Source organism: Melanotaenia boesemani, chromosome 12 (genome assembly GCF_017639745.1).
Source record: "Melanotaenia boesemani isolate fMelBoe1 chromosome 12, fMelBoe1.pri, whole genome shotgun sequence".
NCBI classification, from domain to species: domain Eukaryota; kingdom Metazoa; phylum Chordata; class Actinopteri; order Atheriniformes; family Melanotaeniidae; genus Melanotaenia; species Melanotaenia boesemani.
In genome coordinates, this window is record NC_055693.1 from 20,651,596 (window position 1) to 20,672,363 (window position 20,768).

The window sequence follows — 20,768 nt, forward strand, 5'->3', positions numbered from 1 at the left end:
AAAGGATTCCCAACAACAGCCAGAGTTCAGTGCAGTTATATGTATGAGCCTCTGAAAACAGGTTTTATGTGAAAATTGTATTAACTTTTCAAGTAATTTATGAATTAATTGCATAATGATATTTTTAATTTTAAATAAATTCTGGTCATGTCACTTTCCAAAGGTTTACAGACTAAACTGTATTTAATCAGAAATCAAACATGTGATATACTACTATAGAAATGTTTTTATAAAAAACTTAATACAACAACTTAGGGGGATTGGGAATGTTAATTATTTATTTATTTTTTTGGACAATCCATTAAATGTTGTTGAAACTGTTTCATGTTTGGATCAAAGTGGTGCTCTGGTTTACCAACAGTAAATACAAAAGCACACATACAAGCACCCACCACAGAAAAACAAAAGCTCCCATGGAAACTGTTTAATTGACTTGTCCAACATTATTTACAGAGATCCAGAATGCTAGTGCCAGATGACAGTTCCTCCACAACATAAAAACATGGTATTTTAAATTAACAGGAAGAGCCTTACATTTGTCTAAATGTATTTAATAAATCAAGATGTATACAGGATAGAAAAGTGCTTCTCTCACTGACAGTTTTCTTACAAAACATCTGTGCTTGTCTCGCCGTTGCTTTCTTATGATGACATCGTTCTTTGTTTTTCTCTCAGGAATTTTAAAGAGAATATAAGTAATAAGGCAGGACTGGTAAGTGCCATGATTGATGCCTTCTAGCACGATCTGGGAAGTGCACTTCAGGACTGAAGGTTTACATTCTATTTTGGATGCTAAGCTCCAATATATTGTGTTTACAGGGACTGTCAGTGACCAAATATACAGTAGAGTGGATCATATTATTCACAACAGAAGCAATGTTTGCTCTCTTTTCCAGAATGCTGGCATTGCTGCATTTTGCATTACATCACGTGAGACCTGGAACGTTTTCTAAATGTACACTGCAGGACATCAGAGTGCTTATGTTAAATATTGTAGCACTTACTGGAGTGCACAAAAGAGGCAAATTCTGCATTTAAAGCAGGATTTTCTATTTGGAAGGCAATAATGGCGCTTTCAAAAATCTTGTAGTTATTTCGTAGGTTTTTTTTTGTGCATTATCACTCTGCCAGACACACTATCCACTTGCTTTAACATCTCAGAGAGAAACTAATCTATTGTCTATCAAAGATTACAGGATAAGATGGCAGAGGTCGGACCCTGCATACCGGCCAACAATTCATAATGTAGAGTTAATTGATATGTGACGTCACAGACTATTAGTATTTCTTAGCTTGAGGCTAGGCTGTTAGCAACAGTCTCTGTCCCGTATTGCAGATATATGATGTTTTGGAACTAACACACATGAACTGCAGCACTATACAACCTGTATAACCACATTTAAACATTTAAAGGGAGCAGGGAAAGTACAAAACTTCAAGGCAACAAAAAGACATTCAGAAGTTAATTTGTGCTACAGTGGCAGAAAAAAAAGGCAGTAGCGCAGCTGCTTCTGAGGCTCTTTACAATAATAATAATTATCACAAAATACCACAGCAAACAAATTGACTCAAGACCATCAGTGTCGGCTCGTAGGCACCACTACTAAATATAAAGAATTTATATAAAAATCACAGGTGAATGGTGTTTGTATGTGAATGGCACAAAAACACTGACAACAACTGGCTTGGTCACATGATGAGACACACAATGAGGCGAGTTTGAGTTAGAATAGATTAGAAAATAAAGTAAATTATTAAAGGATAAGAAGTAAAACTGGCCTGCTGAAAAGCCAATGCAGAGGTGTTGTTACAATCGCATGATTTCACACTATTTTAAAATGAATTATAAACAGCAAAAATGTATCATTCCCAGGGTTTTTTTTTTAAAAAACATATATTCATGAACTAGTTTACTTGTTTTCACACGAATGTTCCAGATATGCTCCCTGTGTGTCAGTACATCGATCAAGCCATGCTGTGTCAGTGAAAGGCACTATAGAGACAAACTTCCTGCATCACTAAACTGACACACACTACATCATGCCTAATACATTACTACATGATCTCTTTTAAGTTTGTCCATGCCAGGTGACCATTTATCCACTTACAGCAACAGTGTCGGATAAAATGTCATTTAATTTCACCTTGTTAAATTTAGGTTGTACAGTTTGTTTAAATAATCATTTAGAATTTGGTATGTCCTGTACTTCAGTTGAAATGGTAATATTTATGTAGAATTTTTGTTTCTTTCTTTTTTTTTTTTTTTTTTGAAAGATCAATAAAAATTTTAGTCCATGAAGAAGTGGTAGTCACTTAACATGATTTAATTCTAAGCCTCTTCACCACTGAAAACAAAAACAAAAACACACAGAAACACAAAATCTTAATCCTCCTAAGAAAAAAACTGGACCATGTAAGATCGTCCCGAGAATACTGGGATGAAAAATCCTCTACCCCTGCTCCTCGTCAGAATCAAAACAATACAATGGGATTAATTCACTCCTCTTGTTATCTTATAATCCTAGATTTTCACTACAGATATGTGATGTTATTAAAAATGATGAATATGTTGGAGTTATGGTTGATAGTGGATTTTAAATATGATATAGTTGGCTCAATAAATGGCAGAATTTTGCCCAAGAAAATACAAAAAGCCACTTTCTGTACAAGTTAAACACCTACAACACCACTATCTTTAACTTGTTTAGATTCACACACTGAATCACTAGAACAGGATAGTACCCATACAAATAAAACAATAAAGACCTAGTATCACAATTAAGCCATTTTATGGTTATTCTTTATCTGAGATTTAATCTCTTTGATGGCAACTCTGAAAAAAGTTGGATTTTGACCGATCAATTTAATAAATTCCTATGCGGTAACAATCATAACCCCCTCAAATTCATTTAATTTATTTGATCTTTATCTAATTTTCCCCCACGTGTATGCACACACAAGGATGAACACACTTACAGTATGCACACCCACACAAAAACACACACTCACACACCTACACAGGCTCACACAGACCAACATACACACACTCAATTGAACAGAAACACGCAGCCCTTCTCTGGGGCCTCACAGTAATTGAGCTCCACAGGTCAGAGCTAAACAGTGAGATTGCCACTTTGCTTGACTGTAGTTGGTGTAGGCAGCCAGGTGATCACTGTTGGTTCTTGGAGGAGTCTAAGAGGGTGCTAAGAACTATTGAAAGGAAAGATAAAACAAAATTAAATGTTAAAGTAACTGAAGTAATAATTGCAAATGTGCTTTTACACAGTACATGAAATTTCAGTGTGTATTCATGTATGTCATACCTTGGGGATCTGACTGAGCCTCTGCTGCATCTGCTTTGTGAGCAGCCTCTAGATCTGCTTCTAAATACAAAGATTAACTGAAATCAGTTAAAAAGAAGAAGAAAAAAAAAAGCACACCAAAGGACAGCAGAAAATGTGACACAAAGAATATCAGAAGCATTTAGCTCAATAATCCTTCCCTCACTATAGCACGCATCACTTATTAGAGTCCCTTCTGGACTGTATGATAAGAAGGATTTCTTTCTTGCAGTCTTTAAACTAGACAGCTTTGCTGACTACTTGAGCACCTGTGGGGAGTTTGGAGTTTCTGGGGATGTTAATTTGTCTCCGTTCTAAATGCTTACTTTCACCACCATGAAAATTGGTTTAATTTCTTTCTGGGTTCAAACCTAGCTTTTACATTTATTGTTATAAGAGCAGCCCCACGCTGTACATGACTTAAGCAAAAAGAAATCTCTACTCTCTTTCACAGAGAATTATTCACATTTGAGAATTCTGACCTGTGATAACTTTGCGGGAAATGAACGTAATAGAACACATAAACATACTAGCTATCAGTCCAAATATTCTTAAAGTTATACTCTGAGTCAGCATCTTGACAGACATTGCTGCAACTGATTTCCCTGGTGGTCATGTTGACTGTAAATAGAAACTTGCAGAGTAAGTTTTATTTAAACCAAAAACACTCCCGAGATGTGTAGTACTGCTGTCTTTATGTGGAACTACTAATCGCCAAAAGTTGTTCTGCTCACATATTAAAATACAGCATTACTACATTTGAGTATGGAGAGGAATGAAGATGGGAATAGCTTGATTGATTTGATCTAAGTAGTATTTTTTCAGCATGTTGTCACAAACTCTTAGAGGAAACTGATGTGGGCTTTTATTATTAATAAAAGCACAATTTTGCCATGCATTTATCCATTAAAATAAAAGGTATAGATGATGTAAGATGTAAGAAAAGGGTGATACACTTACGTTGTTGATTTTTGAAGCACAGTTTTTTCTTCTGATAGGCAAAGTAACCACTAACTGCCCCCACTGCAGCCACAACAATCGCAGACAAGATTCCTACTAAAGATGCAGAGGGACCTTCTGCAGGAAAACCAACAAACATGCCAACAAACACAATCAATATCAGAGAATCAAATCCGTCACCCTTGTAAATATCATGTTTATGTGACATCTAAATTCTAAATAGTCTGAATATGCTTTACAGTGTTAATGCAATCTGCCACGTAGATTGTTTTTCAGTGAAAAGTTAGTACATTGACTGAAACCATCATGTTCAATGTCACTGCTGAGGGCCATTTTCAGTTGGAAAAATAGCAGCAATTCAGCAATGAAGAGCAGTGACGTGACATAATGCCTTCATTAAACGACTGCGTGTGTTTGTGTGTGTGTGAAAAAGAGATGCATCATGTTTTTCTAGCATTTTCTGAGCTCTTTTCAATCAGCTATCATTTTGACTCCCAAAAGCATTTATAGCCAGCATTCACAGAACTCTCTCTGCACCTGTAACCTAGTTACTATGACAACAGCAGTCCAAAAAGTTTCATGCTCAGTGCTGGCATACAGCCAAGCAAAGGTACTGACACAAATACAACAATATTCCAACATTTTTAAGTAAATATAGTATGATAATCTTATGTCGACTAACACACCAAACATTTCCTTCAACAACAAATACGTTTGAATGACTTTTTTTCTTTTACAGCCTGTATTTGTGACAGTTATTCATCTACCTTATGCAATAACAATTCAGTACACTAAGTATCAGGTGTAAGGAAAGGGCCTTCATTGTAATGCAGCTCTGTTGTTGCATTTCCAACTTAAAAACAGGTCCTTTAGTGTTCCTGCCATGCTTCAGTCAACACAGAGCAATAATGGCAAGATACTGTATGCTAATTTGACGTGAGAGGAGAAATGAAATGGGGGGGGGGGGGGGTTATGTTGGGAGTATAAAAGAAGAGTTAGCAGCTTTATGCACTCTTGAAAGAATCAAAGACTACAGCAAATCTCGTGACAGGGAAAAGGTGAGAAAACAAGAGATGCATGACTAAGAGAAAAGTGATGAATATAAACAGGCAATGAGTCACTTAAAGCAAGTGAAATGAAACAAGAGAAAGTAGTGAGTCAGTAAACGGAAGTAAAAGTGGGTGTAAACACAGACAGGTATGAACATGCATCAACACATGTTCAAAACACACACAACTGGGACATTTTGAAGTTCCTTCTAAACTATCCTCAAAAACACTCCGCAAAGAAGCTCAAATACATTTCAGTCATGTAGGTAAATCCTCCCACTTTGACTAAGGTTACTACTGGAGTTCAAAGGACAAGTTTAAAAGAAGGTTCAAATAATGTCATGGAGGAAAACCCACACCTGCTAGGACCTTCACATGCACAAAACAATAGAAGAATGCTGATGCTGCATGTATGTTTAGGCAGGACACGGGTGAAATAATGTGTTTGAAGCAGAAAAGAGAAGAGGGATAACTCACCTTTGGCATTGTGTTTCTCTGTGGTTAAAAACAGAAAACACAAAGTTTACATGAAACATGAAACTGCACTATTTACAACTGGTTTATATTGTTGTTTTGCACAAGAGAGAAAAAAAAACAGGAATTAATAAGCACAGGCTACATCCAACAGATGTAGTGTGACTACACCAGGGAACAGTATAAAAAAATGATAATAAAAAACTGTTTCAAACAATAAAGAAGTATTTTCTACTGACTGGTGCATCCTGTTTGCTTTGTGAAAGGTATGCTAGTAATATCCTGAATCTTTTAAAAGTTTAGAACGACATAAGCCCTGCGGTTGCTGCTGTGGCTGTGTACAATGTTTTGCTCAGTACAGTATTAAACTGGATTTTATGAGATGTGGACAGAAAATGTGCGATTGAGTTATAATTTTGCTGCTATAATGCATTTTTTGATCATTAAAACACAAACGAATTCTTACCACTTTCTGAGGTCTTAGCAACATCTTCTAAAAGAGGGACAGAAAGAGAGAGATATGAATTTAAAAGAGGGATGAACAGAAAAATCATCACTGTGTATTCTTGATATAGACGTAAACCACTGTGCAAAGACTATAGATGAAATGAGTGGAAGGGCAAGATTATTCTCTTTGTGGTAGTTTATACCTCGGGGATATGAAGCACTCTTAACTTTCTGTCCTAACCGGTTGAGAGCACAGAAACAAACGCACATACTCACAGGTGTGGAGTTCATATAGTTCTTCCCACTCTAACTTAAATTGACACAATTTAACCCATATCTAGTATTCGCTGTAAAAAGAGCCTGTTGTAGTGTGTGAAAAACGGAGCTTTAGTCACCCCTATGGCCCTCACAAAGGTAAATGTACATGCATAAGAAAACAATCATTTTGTCACTTCTTTTCACTCTGTTTTTATTGGAATGATAACATCTTAGAGACTAAAAGTCTGCAGGACAACCATATCAACCACATCTTTCTGCTCTGCCTGTTTGGACATCATATACCTGTAACGTGGCTGCCATCAACTTGCTTCAACTTGACACAGTACTGAAGAACCCTTTTTCCACAAGACTTAATGTGATTGCAGTGATTATGAAGTCTCACTGCTTGTTCTTCTCTCTAAACACTTTATGACTAAACTTTAGTAAAACAATTCTGAATTGTGCCACATGCTCATATTAAGGAGATGTAAGCAAAATATCTTAAGACAGACTTAAAAAGACAATGGTCACAAATTAGTTAATATTTAGAGACAAAACTTATAGAACTAGGGATTTTAAGATGAGGAGCTGTTATGATTGACTCAGTGTCTGTAGGAAGAACTGGTGTTTTTGGCACTATAACCAAGGCTTTTATTCAAAGTCCCTGATGTTGCAACATGGTTATAGATTAAATCCCACAAAAAGAGCAGAAAAAAAAAAATATGAGAGGTGGAATTTCCTATTAAAAGTGCAGGGCATAAATCTCTATGAATTTGGTATGATCTTTTATCATATAAAGTATAAAACCCTCTAAAATGATGAATGGCTGCTTTAACTGGGTCACTTGTAATGTAAAAAACTATCATTTCAACATCATACACATTGTTTAAAAATATCGCAGTAACTTGTTGTGTGAATGTAAGTAAGAATAACTGTTGGGAATAAGATTTGGATTGTTCGGTAAAAAGTCATTGGAACTCCATGTTAATTAAAGCCTACAGTTATTCCCTAGATTGGAGACACTGCAGATCCCAAAAGCCTCCAGTCACTGTGATAAAAAGCCAACCTCACTGCGCCACATAGTTTGAAATAACAGAGAAAGCAGTAAAGTGATTACACAATTAGCAGAGATTCCCTATAGATGCTAAAACTAAACTGCAACCTGTGTCTTTACCAGCACCTGACATAATATACATGTTTAATAATGCAGCTGTGTTACAATTCAGTACTAACCATTTATCATTCCACTTCGGCTCTTTGGTGAATTGTTTTGGTTTGGCTCCAAGGCGTCTTCAAGGTTAAACTTATTTTCTGAAAATAAAAAAAATATCATGAGTGATCAAAATAGTGGATTGTCATAAAAATGTTTATAAAGAATGTGTAGTCTCTCTGAAGTGTTTCTTTGTTCCTCGTGAATACTCTGCAGAGGAATTCCAATAATGGCTCTGAAACATCACCAACGGGCACATAACAGTGATGCTGTGAACCAGTATTGACTGCTATTATAGAATATAATCTGCAACAGACAATACCTTATACCGAGCTCTGAATTTACTTGGGGAAAACCCAAGTGACATATAAAACAAACACGTAAGTCACCTGGGTGTGACATCAAAACAGCTTTATGCTGCATGATGCATGATTGGTTACTTAATTTATTGCTTATAGAGCTCAGAGACATGTTTATCCAGTGACCTATTATCTTCCCTTAACTAAACACTATTACACACCATTTCTCAACGCTAAGCACATTAAAATGAAGTAATATTCATGTCTCGCCTTTTTTAATCTCTCCATAAACCTAAATCTTTTGTCTTCCCTGTCTCTTGCTCTTGTTGTGGCCTTTCTTTTATTTCCGTCTTCTTTCTTTGAATTAAAATAAGAAAATGTTTCTTGGGGTTAAATAAAAGACTAAACTAAGAATCCTTCCCATCCCTAAACTCAAAACAAAAAAAGGGGGAAAATCCAAAACAGTGTTAGTAATTATCAATCAGGGACAGGAGGCTGTAAAGAAAAACCAACAACAAAAAATCTTCCCTACAAAGAAAGTAGAGAGACAAAGAAAAAAACACACATAAAGAAAATGAGTGATACTTCAGTTGTGATGAAGGAAAAAAGAAAATCATACATTATGCTAAAACTACAACACACAAAATTTAAGAGATGGAAATGTAGGAGCCAAAATCCCACCTTACAGCTTCCCATGAGAATTGTACTTTTTGGCAGAAAGAAACATCTGTTTTTCATTAATGTATCAAGAAAATGGGGAGTTGCAAGAACATTATACATAACTCAGCAAAGCAACACATGTACATTTTTCTCTTAAAAATGCATAATACAACAATTTTGACAGGAATTTCACAGAGATTTCTGGAGACAAGAAAAAGTTTTCAAATATTTTGCTGATGGTCCTTCTTAAAGAAACAAATCACTGTATATGGCATTCTTTAAATCTTTTCGATTTCATGATAATACTGTAGAGATGCTGCCCAGCGATAATATAAAAAATATTCAAAACATAAAGTACTCAATAAGGAAACATCAAGCTTAATCCAAAGAGACAGGAGAACTTATAGATTTCTTGTGATTTCCCACTAAGATCATAACTGGTATTTTAAAATGCTGTTATATAGACATTTATATTTACACACATCACTTAGCTATGAGCTATTTACATGGATACTTCATTTGCTCAAAATTTGATCATTTTTGTTTTTGGAACCTTTAGTTCTTTATATATCTCTTAGATTTGGCTACAGACAGGGAAAGAGAATCATATATAATACATATTCTTACCTGACATTTGATTCGGTAGTATTAAGTCCTCTTTAACTGTGGAAGCAGACAAAAAGTAAATCACTGCTATGAGGCTGCTACATTTTTACCTTTTATCTGAATTTAATCATCCAGTTTATGATTTTACTTGAACACTTTAAACTGGACATGCAAATATCACTTACTATGAAATGCAGAATGTTACTATTATCAAATTACACTGCATGATAAAAGCTGAGAAAGCCATTCTTATTAAGTTAAATTCATTTAATATGTCCTCTGTATAGTTGTGTACAAAGCAAAAATGTGGAAAATTTAAAATACAAAAGGAAAAAAAAACAAGAATAAAGTGGACTTTGACAGGTTGGTGTAATTGTTTCAGTTTCTGTATGAAAAAGCGCCGTCCCTGCTGAAGGCTGGAACACACGTGTTGCCTTGAGGCTTCTCAAGCACTCAGAGGAGGGGTGTGTAGGTGTGGCTGTTGAGAGCAAATATCAACAGACATTTTCTAGGGTATGCCATTTCCTTACTAAGTGACAGCAATGAACTGTTTCAGAAACCGGAAACATGACAAGCATGGGACAAACAGGTTCGTACTGATTCCCCAGGTAAAGGATGCACAAAGCATAAAGCTTCTCTCTTGTTTGAGGTTTTAAACCTGGACTTTGTAATGGATGATCATGATCCAAAAATCATAAAAAATAAAAAGTGTCTTGCCAGGCTCAAAACTATGTTGTTCGGATTAACCGGTATTCCGTACTGGTAGCTATAGATGGGGTTGAGGCATGATGACAGTCAGCAATGCCAGCTCTTGGTTCTGTGTGTGTCGCCTTGGTTCATTTGATTGGTTAAAGTTTACCGGTGACCTTGACCAACAGATGGAATTTTTACACCAAAAGGGGAGTGTCAATTGTTTGTTTTTTTTAAAAAAAACATGTGAACGCTTGCTAGAAAAAGCTGACTAAATCCTTTTCCATTGCCAGGCTGGTGTATTTCTTTTTCACTGGACCACTGATGTAATCCCCACACAGCTGGACTGAGAATGAGCTGCTTGCCGTCTTGCAGTCAGGTAAAATACAGCTATTACTTCTTCTATTTCTTCATGAGGCATTACTCTTTTCAGCAGCTCCTGTCACACTGCAGATGCACCTTATTAGTGAAATAACCCTCTTATTTAGCCACCGCTGTTTCTCTTTACCAACGCTGTTGGTAAGAGTTTTGCCGTGTTGGTCAGCTTTTATATGGATAAGAAGTTTAGCAGTAATGCACCAACTTTGACCCCACTTTCAACCTCCATACTCATACACAAGACTCCAGAAAGCATTGACGGCATATCTATCCTGGAAACAGACTGTTTGAAAAGCCCTATTGTCAGAGCCTCCATATCACTGCTGTCGGGCACAAACCTCCTATCTCCAAAACTGTAATTTTTCAAAAATTTAAAAAACTGTATGGTTTTATCATAATGGACACAATGTCTTCAGACTTGGTATTGTGTTTTACATCATATATCTTTGGTTAAATATTTGTAAAACAACAGACAGACATAAAGGGTGACCAATAGTACTGATTTATTAAGGAAAACAAAAATCACTCATTTTGGACATAGGAGGTTTTTGCCCGACAGCAACAATATGCGACCTCACTGTCAATAAACCTGTGATTCCTGTAGAGGAACAAGCTGTGCTCAATCTCGTAGCACCAAGTGCAGTACTCTCAGTGAAAATTAGCATGTGTGACTGATTGTTCTACTCTCACTAGTGATATGCATCAAAATTGATAAATACCTGAGGTTCTGCAGAGACATTCGTGTGCAACGGAATACAAATTAAACACTTTCCCATCATAGTCAAAAGTCAAATGTTGGGTTTTCTGATCAATGAGAAAATAACTTTGCTGTATTGCTACAGAATCCAAGAAACTCTGAATTTGTATGTACATGTGTAAGAGTGTACAAATATCTAAGTTCTTACTTGTAGGACTGAGCGAAGCCACGACTTCCTCAGTTACTGCTGGTGAGGTTTTGTCATCTGGGCCAGTCTATTAAAAAAAAAAAAAGATAAAGGATAAAGTCAGATGTTACCTCATGCAACATGGCACCTCATAAATAAATGCTGTAAGTTACACAACAAGACAAATCTAAGTCTTTCTAGGACTGATCACTGACCTCTTCAACAGACGTTTCTTCAGTGCTTTCAGCAATTTCCTCTACAGGTTCACTAGTTGGTTCCTCAGCATCTGGATTAGCAGCTGGCCCTGGATGGAGGTATGAAATGGGGAGGTTGGCAAGAATTAGAACACTAACCTTGGTAGGGCTTGAAGTGGTTTAGCTTGTTTGGATTGGACTACATTTGTTTGCAGCATAGCTATCACTATAGCCTCTTAGTGTAAATATTATCACAGAACCTTTAAACCATTGTGACTGTGCTGCAACTGAATGAATCAGTTCAATACAACTGCATTAATGAATAATTTTGGAAGCAGAGAAGACTTCAGATAGGATTTGATAAGATAAAAAATGGAAATCTGCAATGCAAACAAAACATCAGATTACAAATCATATTATTACCTTGTGTTGTTGCAGCAGCCTCAGGCTCAGTGTCCACTGCAGGAGTGACAGGTTCTGGATCATCAGTAGCAACAGCTGTCACTTCTGCATCCCCATCTGCAGGAGCTACTGTGTCAGCATCTGCATCTGGAGTTGCATCTGCATCTGGAGTTGCATCTGCATCTTCATCTGGAGTTGCATCTGCATCTGGAGTTGCATCTGCATCTGCATCTGGAGTTGCATCTCCATCTGGAGTTGAATCTCCATCTGCTGGACTCACTGTAGCTTCTTCTCCTTCTGTGGATTCTTCAACATCTGCAGGAATTGCTGCATCTGCATCTCCTGCTGTTGGGGTTACGGCTTCTGCATCACCGTCAGGGTCTACTGTTTCTGCTTCTGCTTCTGCTTCTGGAGCATCTGTTGGCTCTACTTCCTCCACTGCTTCTGCATCTAAATTTGCAGGAGTTGACTCAGGCTCTTCTTCTTCCAGTGGCATTTCCTGTTTTTAACACAAGATTTTCATCTCATAAAATCACTTTAATATAAGGATAGATTAGATCATTGCAGCACAGAGCTGAAAAGAGGCTCTGTATGTTTATGATTATGTTTGTAGGCTCTTTAATGAGCAGCATCATAATCACCTCAACTTCGGGTGAGGACAAAACCGTAATAATACCAATCCAAACCAGTACTGCTGAACCATAGTCACCTTCTTTTGTAATCACCACATAACATTTCTCTTGCTAGAACTCATATACATGTAGCATTTTGCTGGCTTTTTGCAATGCCACAAAAGAGGTTTCTCACCGTAGCCTCTTGTTCAGTTTCAGCTTCAGCATCAACAGCTCCGTCATCCTCAGGTGCAGCTTCTGTTTCTTCTGCTGAGAGCAGAGGATCTGTGGTTGCTGTGTCATCCTCTGGGATTGCATCATCTGGACAAAGATGGACAAACAAGGTTATAGAATAATAACAAAGTGATGCATCCACTCCAGGAACATGCTGTTACAATTTCATATAGATGAAAAAAAATTTATTAACAAAAGCCTGTGCAACAATGTCTGTTTGAAATGTCCAAAAGAGTCAGATGTGACAACATAAAATCTTATTGTCTGAAAGGAAGTTATGACAAAGGGACAACACTCACAATTCCTGTTCAAAAACTAATAGGAGGAAATATTATAAATGCAATGTAAAACAGAACAAACAGCTTCATGGTGATTAGTGTTAACATTGGTAACATTCTCCAGCATGACTGTCATGACTTATACACACACACACACACATGCTCAGAGCCACACCCTGCTCTGATTAGTGCCTGATGTTAACACTTAAGCCACAACTACATGACAGACACATCGATCACATCCGACCTGCGTCAACATTATATGTAGTCTCAACCTCAGCGAAGGCGTTGCAGCTCTATACTAATGAGAAAATGACAAAGATGTGCTCTTCTTCATTCTGTGTATGAGCTGTGCATGATGTGTGTGTGTGTTTGAGCCAGTGCTGAGACATTCCCTAGTTTCATGTTAGAAGCTGAAACAGCAAACTATGCTCTGACATGATTGTTCTTTGCTCAGCTGATTTAAGCAGCAAACTGGTTTGGGGTCATCTGGGCAGTGGTGTCTGTTAAATAAATACCCAGCTAAACATACAGTATAGTCATGTTACAATTATGGGTGTTTGTGTGTTTCCCACTGGCAAAACTATGTGCTTCCTCTTGGCAAAACTATAATAAAATGGGGGGAAAAAATCCTCAAGACAGCAGTTTGTTGAAAGAAGATGAAGAAATACTCACTTATCAGAAAGTTATAGGGGCTCAGAATCACAAATCTTTTCTTTAATAAGCGACAATTTTTGTTGGGTACTGTATTCATTGCTGAGTTAGATTTCAAAGGATCACTGTGCTTGCCAAGTGAGATTGTTTCGGAGTCAGTGAAGCCTTGAGGGAGAGTAGCATGAACAATATCTGAAGTATGCCTATCACACCATAAATCCTCTGGCAGCAAGAAGTACTGGTGACACCCTGACTTTCTTCATACACGCAAACACACAGTCAAATAAAAAAAAACACTCTGCACATTTAAGCATGTGCACACAAGCATGGATCGACACACATGACATGAAAAACTCATGCACAGCTGCATGGCTACCGACGCTAATTAAGCATTCTCTTTCTCTTTTACCACTAAATGTCACTGCAGCACCTTTGCATCCAAGCTAAACATTAATCAGAGCCTTTACTTATTCAGTCATTATGCACATGTCTGTGGGTGTGGTTCAATGTCTTCTCCACTTTCTTCAGAAATTCTTTGGAAATCAGTACCTTCATGTACTGTACACATTTAAAGGTGAAGTGGAACTAAGTTATGATAAAGATGAAGATGAAGCTGATATGAATGACAAGATGATTTTAAATATGACAGAAATGAAAACATTCAGTTTTTAGTTTTGTTTGAGTGTGAGAATAAGTGACCATGCAAGCTTCTAGTATATTTTACAGTTAGGTGCATTTTCTCTCAGATTTGTGCTTGAGTGTGAGGTCTGTGGATGTCATGTAACTTTTGTAATCAGTGTAGGTGTGTGTGTGTGCATAGGGAGAAAAAAAAACTACTTCTGCATGCAAACTATTTTTCTGTTGCTCCACAGAACATTCTGTTCCTATCATTTTATCACTTCCTCATTAAACCACCTTTACCCAAAACAGACACACACACACACTAATGCATTTGCATACACATATACTGTACATGCATTTATACAAATCCATCAAGCTTCTTCTCCTCCCTTTTAAGCTCAAACACACTAACAACCACATGTTCGCACACATGTGAAGTTCATGTTCACATTCGCTCCAGCACTTTGAGTTAGGGGTGCTCTGTTTTGAGTTAGCAGCAGTGAGAGCTTCTCTCCCTCCTTCCCTCTCTCTCCAGTCTTTAAGTCTGTTTCCCTGCCTTCCTCTCTGTCTTTCTTGCTCAAAACCTCTTAGCTTCCTCTCTGTTCAATGCCACCACTTTCCCCTGAGGCTGGTGAGTCATCCATGTCTCTGTATGACTGTATGCTATTATGTGAGACTGCACATCTCAACGCTGTTAAACTGTAAAACGGTCCCCAGAGTGAAACTCAGTCAAACCAGTTTGCACATGTGGGGAGGAATTACACTGACAGTCACACTGTGTGTCTTTTACAACTTCTCAAAAAGTTTGATCTCATCAGAACATTTCATTTTCCATGAATGGGTATTGAACAATCTAGCAGAGAAGCTCAGATCTGAAAAAGCACATACACTCACTTCTTTAATTGGTATAAAAAGCTATAATCATGTCTTCTCTGGAAATTAAGAGTAAAACTAATTATTATGTCAGTTATTTATGTTTGTGTCAATTGTCTATTAACCTGTCAGTTATTCTTCTCAACGAAACGCCCAGTGTGTGGGATGTAGTAGTCTACTGGTGAAGTTCCAGAGAGATTACAGTCTGTGATCAATAAAAAAGTTTGTTGTTCAGTTTGTTGGGCCACTGGTAAGAAACACAACACTGCAGCACTGTAGACTGAGAGGAAGAAAATCCATCTTCTCTGTAGATTTGAATGGCTTGTTTAAGGCAACGAATACAACAATTATAGCATTATTGCACTCTTATGAAAACATTGTCAGTGTGATAATATACTGGAGATCTGCCGTTAGATGACTGAATATTATACAATAAAAATTTTAAAACGGGTCATATAATCTGCTCAGTCTATAGAACAGAAGAAGTTGCATGGTTTCCCTTGTAACACAGCCAAACATCAAATCCTCTTGTTTGTTTTTTTTAAGAAATTAGAAGAAAATACATGGTTTCTATTTTTTTTACTTTATGTAATAAAGATAATACTATAGATAATGCCATAGAAAATAAAGGATTATCTTCTTATTGAAATGATTACCTTCAACCAACTAATCTGCTAATCAACTAATTTATTACATCCCCAAATGATTGTACTGCAGATATTAGCAGTGGTGGCAACCTGTTGAAACACTGCAGTACACTCATAATGGGATTTTAATCAACATTACTTTCAATTTAACACAAAACTAGGTTTTTATATACACTGCCAGTCAAAAGTTTAGATAAAGTTTCTATTAGATTTAAAGGGAAGGTTTGTTCAAACCTTTGACTGGTACTGTAGGTGGGGATTTCCTATTGATGTTGGCAACCCCATGACCAACAAACTTGCCCACACTGATGTAGTGGTGGGTTTTATCTCTTCTAGCAATAACTAATTTTTCATCACAAAAAAGGGGGAAAACCCCAGCAGCTGATGTGTTTGGGTTCCTTGTCCTGTTGCATGAACCAGCTTTAGGCGACATAAACGGGCAGACAGATGGCCTCACATGAGACTCTGGAACACTTTTAATATTACAGAAGAGTTTGTGTGGGTTTCAGTGACTGCAAAATGTGTCCAGATCCTGTTGCTGCAAAACAAGCCCAAATCATCATCCCTCTGCCACAGTGCCTGACAGTTAATGTGACGTGTTTGTGCCAATAGACTGCTTTTGGTTTTTACAAACATAATGCTGTACTATACAGGCAAATACCATAACTTGTTGGTCCAGAGGATATTCTGCCAGAAGTCTTGTGGGTTTTTTAAGATAAAACTTTGTTAAGCCTTCCCCAGATTTCATCCTGGCAACCTTTCCGAACAATCCATACTTGTTTGTTTGTTTATTTTTTTTGTTTGTTTGTTTGTTTGTTTTTATTTTTTATTGCAATGTCACGCCAATATTCAGTATGCTAACTGAGGCCTGTACGATCTGCATGCAGTTCTTGAGGTTTTCATAGACTCTATGATGTGAACTTGCTGGGACACCCACTCCTGGGAAGATTGGCAACTGTCCTGAAAATTCTCCACATATGAATAATCTTTCTCTCTAGAGAATGACTGATGGTAAACTGTTTGGAAATGTTCTCATAACCCTTCCCAAATTGATAGGGTCTTGCAGTTCCCATGGTAGCAATATAGGTATACCGAGTTTTCTCGTTTATTTATTTTTATTAAACACACTGCTTCTGAAGTTTGGTTTTGATTTTGGTTAATTAATAATGGCATTGTAATATGACATTTGTTATTAGTTGAGGTGGTTTTTATCTCATTCTAAAATGTTGTAAGAAACAGATTATTTTTTCTTTAATAAATGAGACTTTAGAAATCTTTTTCACATGACTGAATCCCAAGTATTCAGCCACTATTCAAATGCTTTGTTGAGTTTTTTAAGTATTGCCCTCAAGACACGGCAATAAATATCCAAAAGAAACTATATTTTATTGGACATGCTAAAGAAAAATCTAACTTCTACAAGGGATTTACAAGAAAACAAAGAAGAATAGAATAATTAAGATGCCCCTTTATGTTTCCTTTGAGAGGAAATATTTCTTGTTTTAATACCTCGGAAACAATATCCAACATAGGTTGCGCTAAGTCAGCTGGGTTGGGTTTAGTTTCTCGAAGACATTTTCCACTCATCCAGAAGAACTTTTCCTGCCTTCCTCTCATACATATATGTGACTAAGTCTAGATATTCTTGTCCAATTATTTGAACTAATGAAGAGTCTTGTGTATTAATCATATGTTTAACATAAACAAGAGAAAGAGAAAAACATAAACTTAGAAACCTAATTTACTGCCTGTGATGACAAAAGAAAAACTCAGATGCATCATCACAGCCAAAAAACATGTCAGGAACTTAATGAGAGATCACCTGTATGTAGTTGAATGAATGCAAACATATATGTGTCAGCAGTTACCACTCCTTGCCCTGTAATAGTACACCAGTAACTCTTTGTGCATATGTGTGTGTGTGTTAATAAAACACTTTCACAGCATTGTTCTGTCAGTATATTCCATTGTGTGTTTGTGGTGCTGTGTTTACTCCAATCATCTACATTTTAAATGTGCCCCTATGCAAGAGTACATGAGGGTAGTGTGTGTGTTTGTATGTGTGGTGTGTGTATGCGGTGTACACTGGTTTCACTCACCCACAGAGAGAATGATTTATATGTTGGCAGTTAAAGGTGTAAACATGAACAAGTCCCCACATACACTTACTTACACACACATACACCTGGTGCACAACACAAAGTTCTTTTTTTTTTATTTGCCTCTAAGACACACAAGTTCCATGCTGACTTATACAAAACACACACATTAATGAAGCTCCCCCATACTCCCACATGTTCTGTACATAAGTTGTAACCCACCCCACCCACTCAAACACACACGCACACACGCAGAAATGCTGAGGGCCCTGGGGGAGAGAAAGGCGCTGAAACTAGTTGTGTGTTGGGTGTTGCCTACAGCTGGAGCTGGATCTAGTTACCGACACTCCCTATCCTTCACTTTTATAACTTAACACACGCCGTAAATGATGTGCACATATGCAAGTGACCCAACACCCCATCTTTTAAGTGTTACAATGAACTGGTAAGCACACATATGCAAGTCAGCAAACACGCTCAGAGATTTCCTTTGTCTCTGCACAGCAAAGTCCACTGAGTTTACAATGAAGTTATTGTTCAGCAATTAAAGAATAGGTGTGTGGGGCTAAAAGCAAGGAAAACAGATTGTTTTTTGTGTCTGTTTATCTGATAACAAAAAGTGAACCAGTAGAGTGAGATTATGATCTCCCATCCAAGCACACCAATTCTAAACTGATCTTATTTGCATCATGATAGTGAGGCCTTTGCTTGTTCCGTCAATGTGTCTCTGTTTTGTCTCTCAATCATCTATAACAGTTCTCCTTCATCCCATTCCAACACCTCCCTTACTTTCCCTTTATTTTCCCTCAGTTTATGTGTTTTTCCTCAATGCGTCTCTTCTCCCCATGAGAGTTTTATTGCACATTTGAGCAATCTGAAATCGCTGCATACGCTGCAGGGAAGGGCAGAGGCCCATGGGCCAGCTGAGGAGAGAGGAAGAGGAAGAAGACAGAACAAAAGTGAAGGATGAAACATGAATAGTTAAAAAATAGAGGGGGGCATATCAGTTAGACATGTAAAATGGGAAATAAGGAGTTAAAATAAATAAATAAATAAAGAGGGAGATAATTACTGGTTATTCCACACCCATACAGACTAAGCCCTAGAAGAAGATGTGGGTACATTACAGTGCATGATTCACCTTTCTCTCTGATGATGTCTAGGCTCCAGAGTCAGGAACAAATCATGGTAAAGATTAAGTGCTTTTTAATAATCTTATCAGAGAACACACACACACACACACACATGTATATATATATATATATATATATATATATGTATATATATATATATATATATATATATACATATATATATATATATTAAAACAGAATACAGCTGGGGGTAACCAAAACTGAAATGGGTTCAGACAGACAGGCAAAAGAGTAGTGATACCACTTAGACAGAAAATGAGAGAAAAAGAAGGGGAAAGAGATACTGAAGGTGAAAGCCAAGGGAAGTAGAGGTGGGGGAGAATGAGAGACAGAATTAGGGAATTGGGGCATTGACACGAAAATTACCACATAGATGTCATTATTGTTGAAAAAAAAAATCCAACAATTAAATTAAATTTCAGACTAGGCAGAAATACTAATTGGACATAAATCATTACCTTGTGCCTTGGCGTGTGAGGCCAGTAGGCTTCCTAATAGCAGAATCCACAGGTATGACATCATGGGAACGCTGTGTCCTGGTTCAGGATAAAACCGGGGCTCAATCTCCCTTTTCTCGTCCTTCACCAAGGGTAATTTACCGGTCTAGAGGATTCAGGTAGATCTGGAGGGCGTGCTTGTCAGCGTGCCGGTGCGTTCTTGCGCGTCGGATCAATCCCAGTTGCCCAGATGCTCAGGCTGAGTGCGCGCCGCCGCTGATCTGTCGTTCTCCTTTGTCTGGATTGGAGAAGGAAGGTCCAGTCTTTATTAAGGTGGGCGGGTCTTTTCCCCTAACAACAGGCAGACAGACAGACGGGGCTGGGTACGTGAAGATGTTGGTTTCTTGAGCCACTTGTTTCCATCGATGTCATTCCGATGCTACTTGTCATTTTGGATTTGATAATTAAGTTCGATAAAGGGCTCAGTCAGCCTGAAAACCCTTGTTGTGATTTTGGTTGTCGTCATTTAAGATAAATGGAATAACCCAGAGCTTAGATCATTCAAGCGCATTAACCTGAGCGACACCTTTAGTACACTTCAATAGGGCGCTTGATATATGTTCATTTAAAACATTCCCATAAATCCCGAACGAAAGTAATGATATTCCAATTATGTATGTAGTTTGCACTACTTTATGTCACCCTATACTAAGTCTGTAATGCAATAGGATTCATGAAAATGACACATTACTGAAAATGATGGAGAATTACAGGTCTTCTAGGGGTAAGGCGTTCGTCCGGTATAATTTAATGTTAGGTTTCTATTTGAGTAAACCACACATGAGATCATGCTAAACCAATAATAAAAGAAGAGAAGAGGGGAAAAAAGGAAGGAAAAAATCCATTTCCATTTTTTTTTTTTTTTTTTTTTTTTTGCTGAGCCTTGTTCTTCTCCAACTGAAGTGGCTGTACTTGAACCGGCAGGTGGCACCATTCACTCATTCCTTTAAATTTTGCACTTGAATGGGGTGGACAAATCCCAAACACTTAAAATCGATTTTAACAAGTTTGGTTGATATTTCATCCGACAAGAGGGATCTTCAAACGTTTTTAACAGTGTCTCGAGGCTGCAACTTGTCCGTTCTGAACATTATACAGAATTCTTGTCAATAAAGAAAAAAATTATATATGTATACAAGGCCCTGTAAAACCATTCTCTAATAAAAGTAGAACATACAAAATAGATGTTCATGAAGAACTTACACAAATCTTTTCATTACAGATAAGTAGATATCGATATTACCATGT

The 20,768-nt window shown here is 37.3% G+C and overlaps 1 protein-coding gene across 2 annotated transcripts; it reads right to left on the minus strand.

Moving 5' to 3' along the window:
- Nucleotides 1-1,831: 1,831 nt before the first annotated feature.
- Nucleotides 1,832-19,767, minus strand: si:ch211-39i22.1 (clumping factor A). 2 transcript variants are annotated; one of them, XM_042002180.1, is made up of 12 exons: nt 19,482-19,767; nt 12,660-12,784; nt 11,874-12,351; nt 11,472-11,560; nt 11,278-11,344; nt 9,326-9,361; nt 7,763-7,840; nt 6,291-6,317; nt 5,828-5,845; nt 4,302-4,418; nt 3,324-3,380; nt 1,832-3,210 (listed from the first exon to the last, which is right to left on the minus strand). In XM_042002180.1, the coding sequence occupies exons 1-12, from the start codon at nt 19,543-19,545 to the stop codon at nt 3,170-3,172; spliced, it is 1,197 nt and encodes a 398-aa protein (XP_041858114.1). In that variant the 5' UTR covers nt 19,546-19,767; the 3' UTR covers nt 1,832-3,169. The 2 variants fall into 2 exon arrangements, with proteins under 2 accessions (XP_041858114.1, XP_041858113.1); XM_042002179.1 differs by having other exon boundaries at nt 3,324-3,383; nt 19,482-19,766.
- Between the last annotated feature and the right edge of the window lie 1,001 nt (nt 19,768-20,768).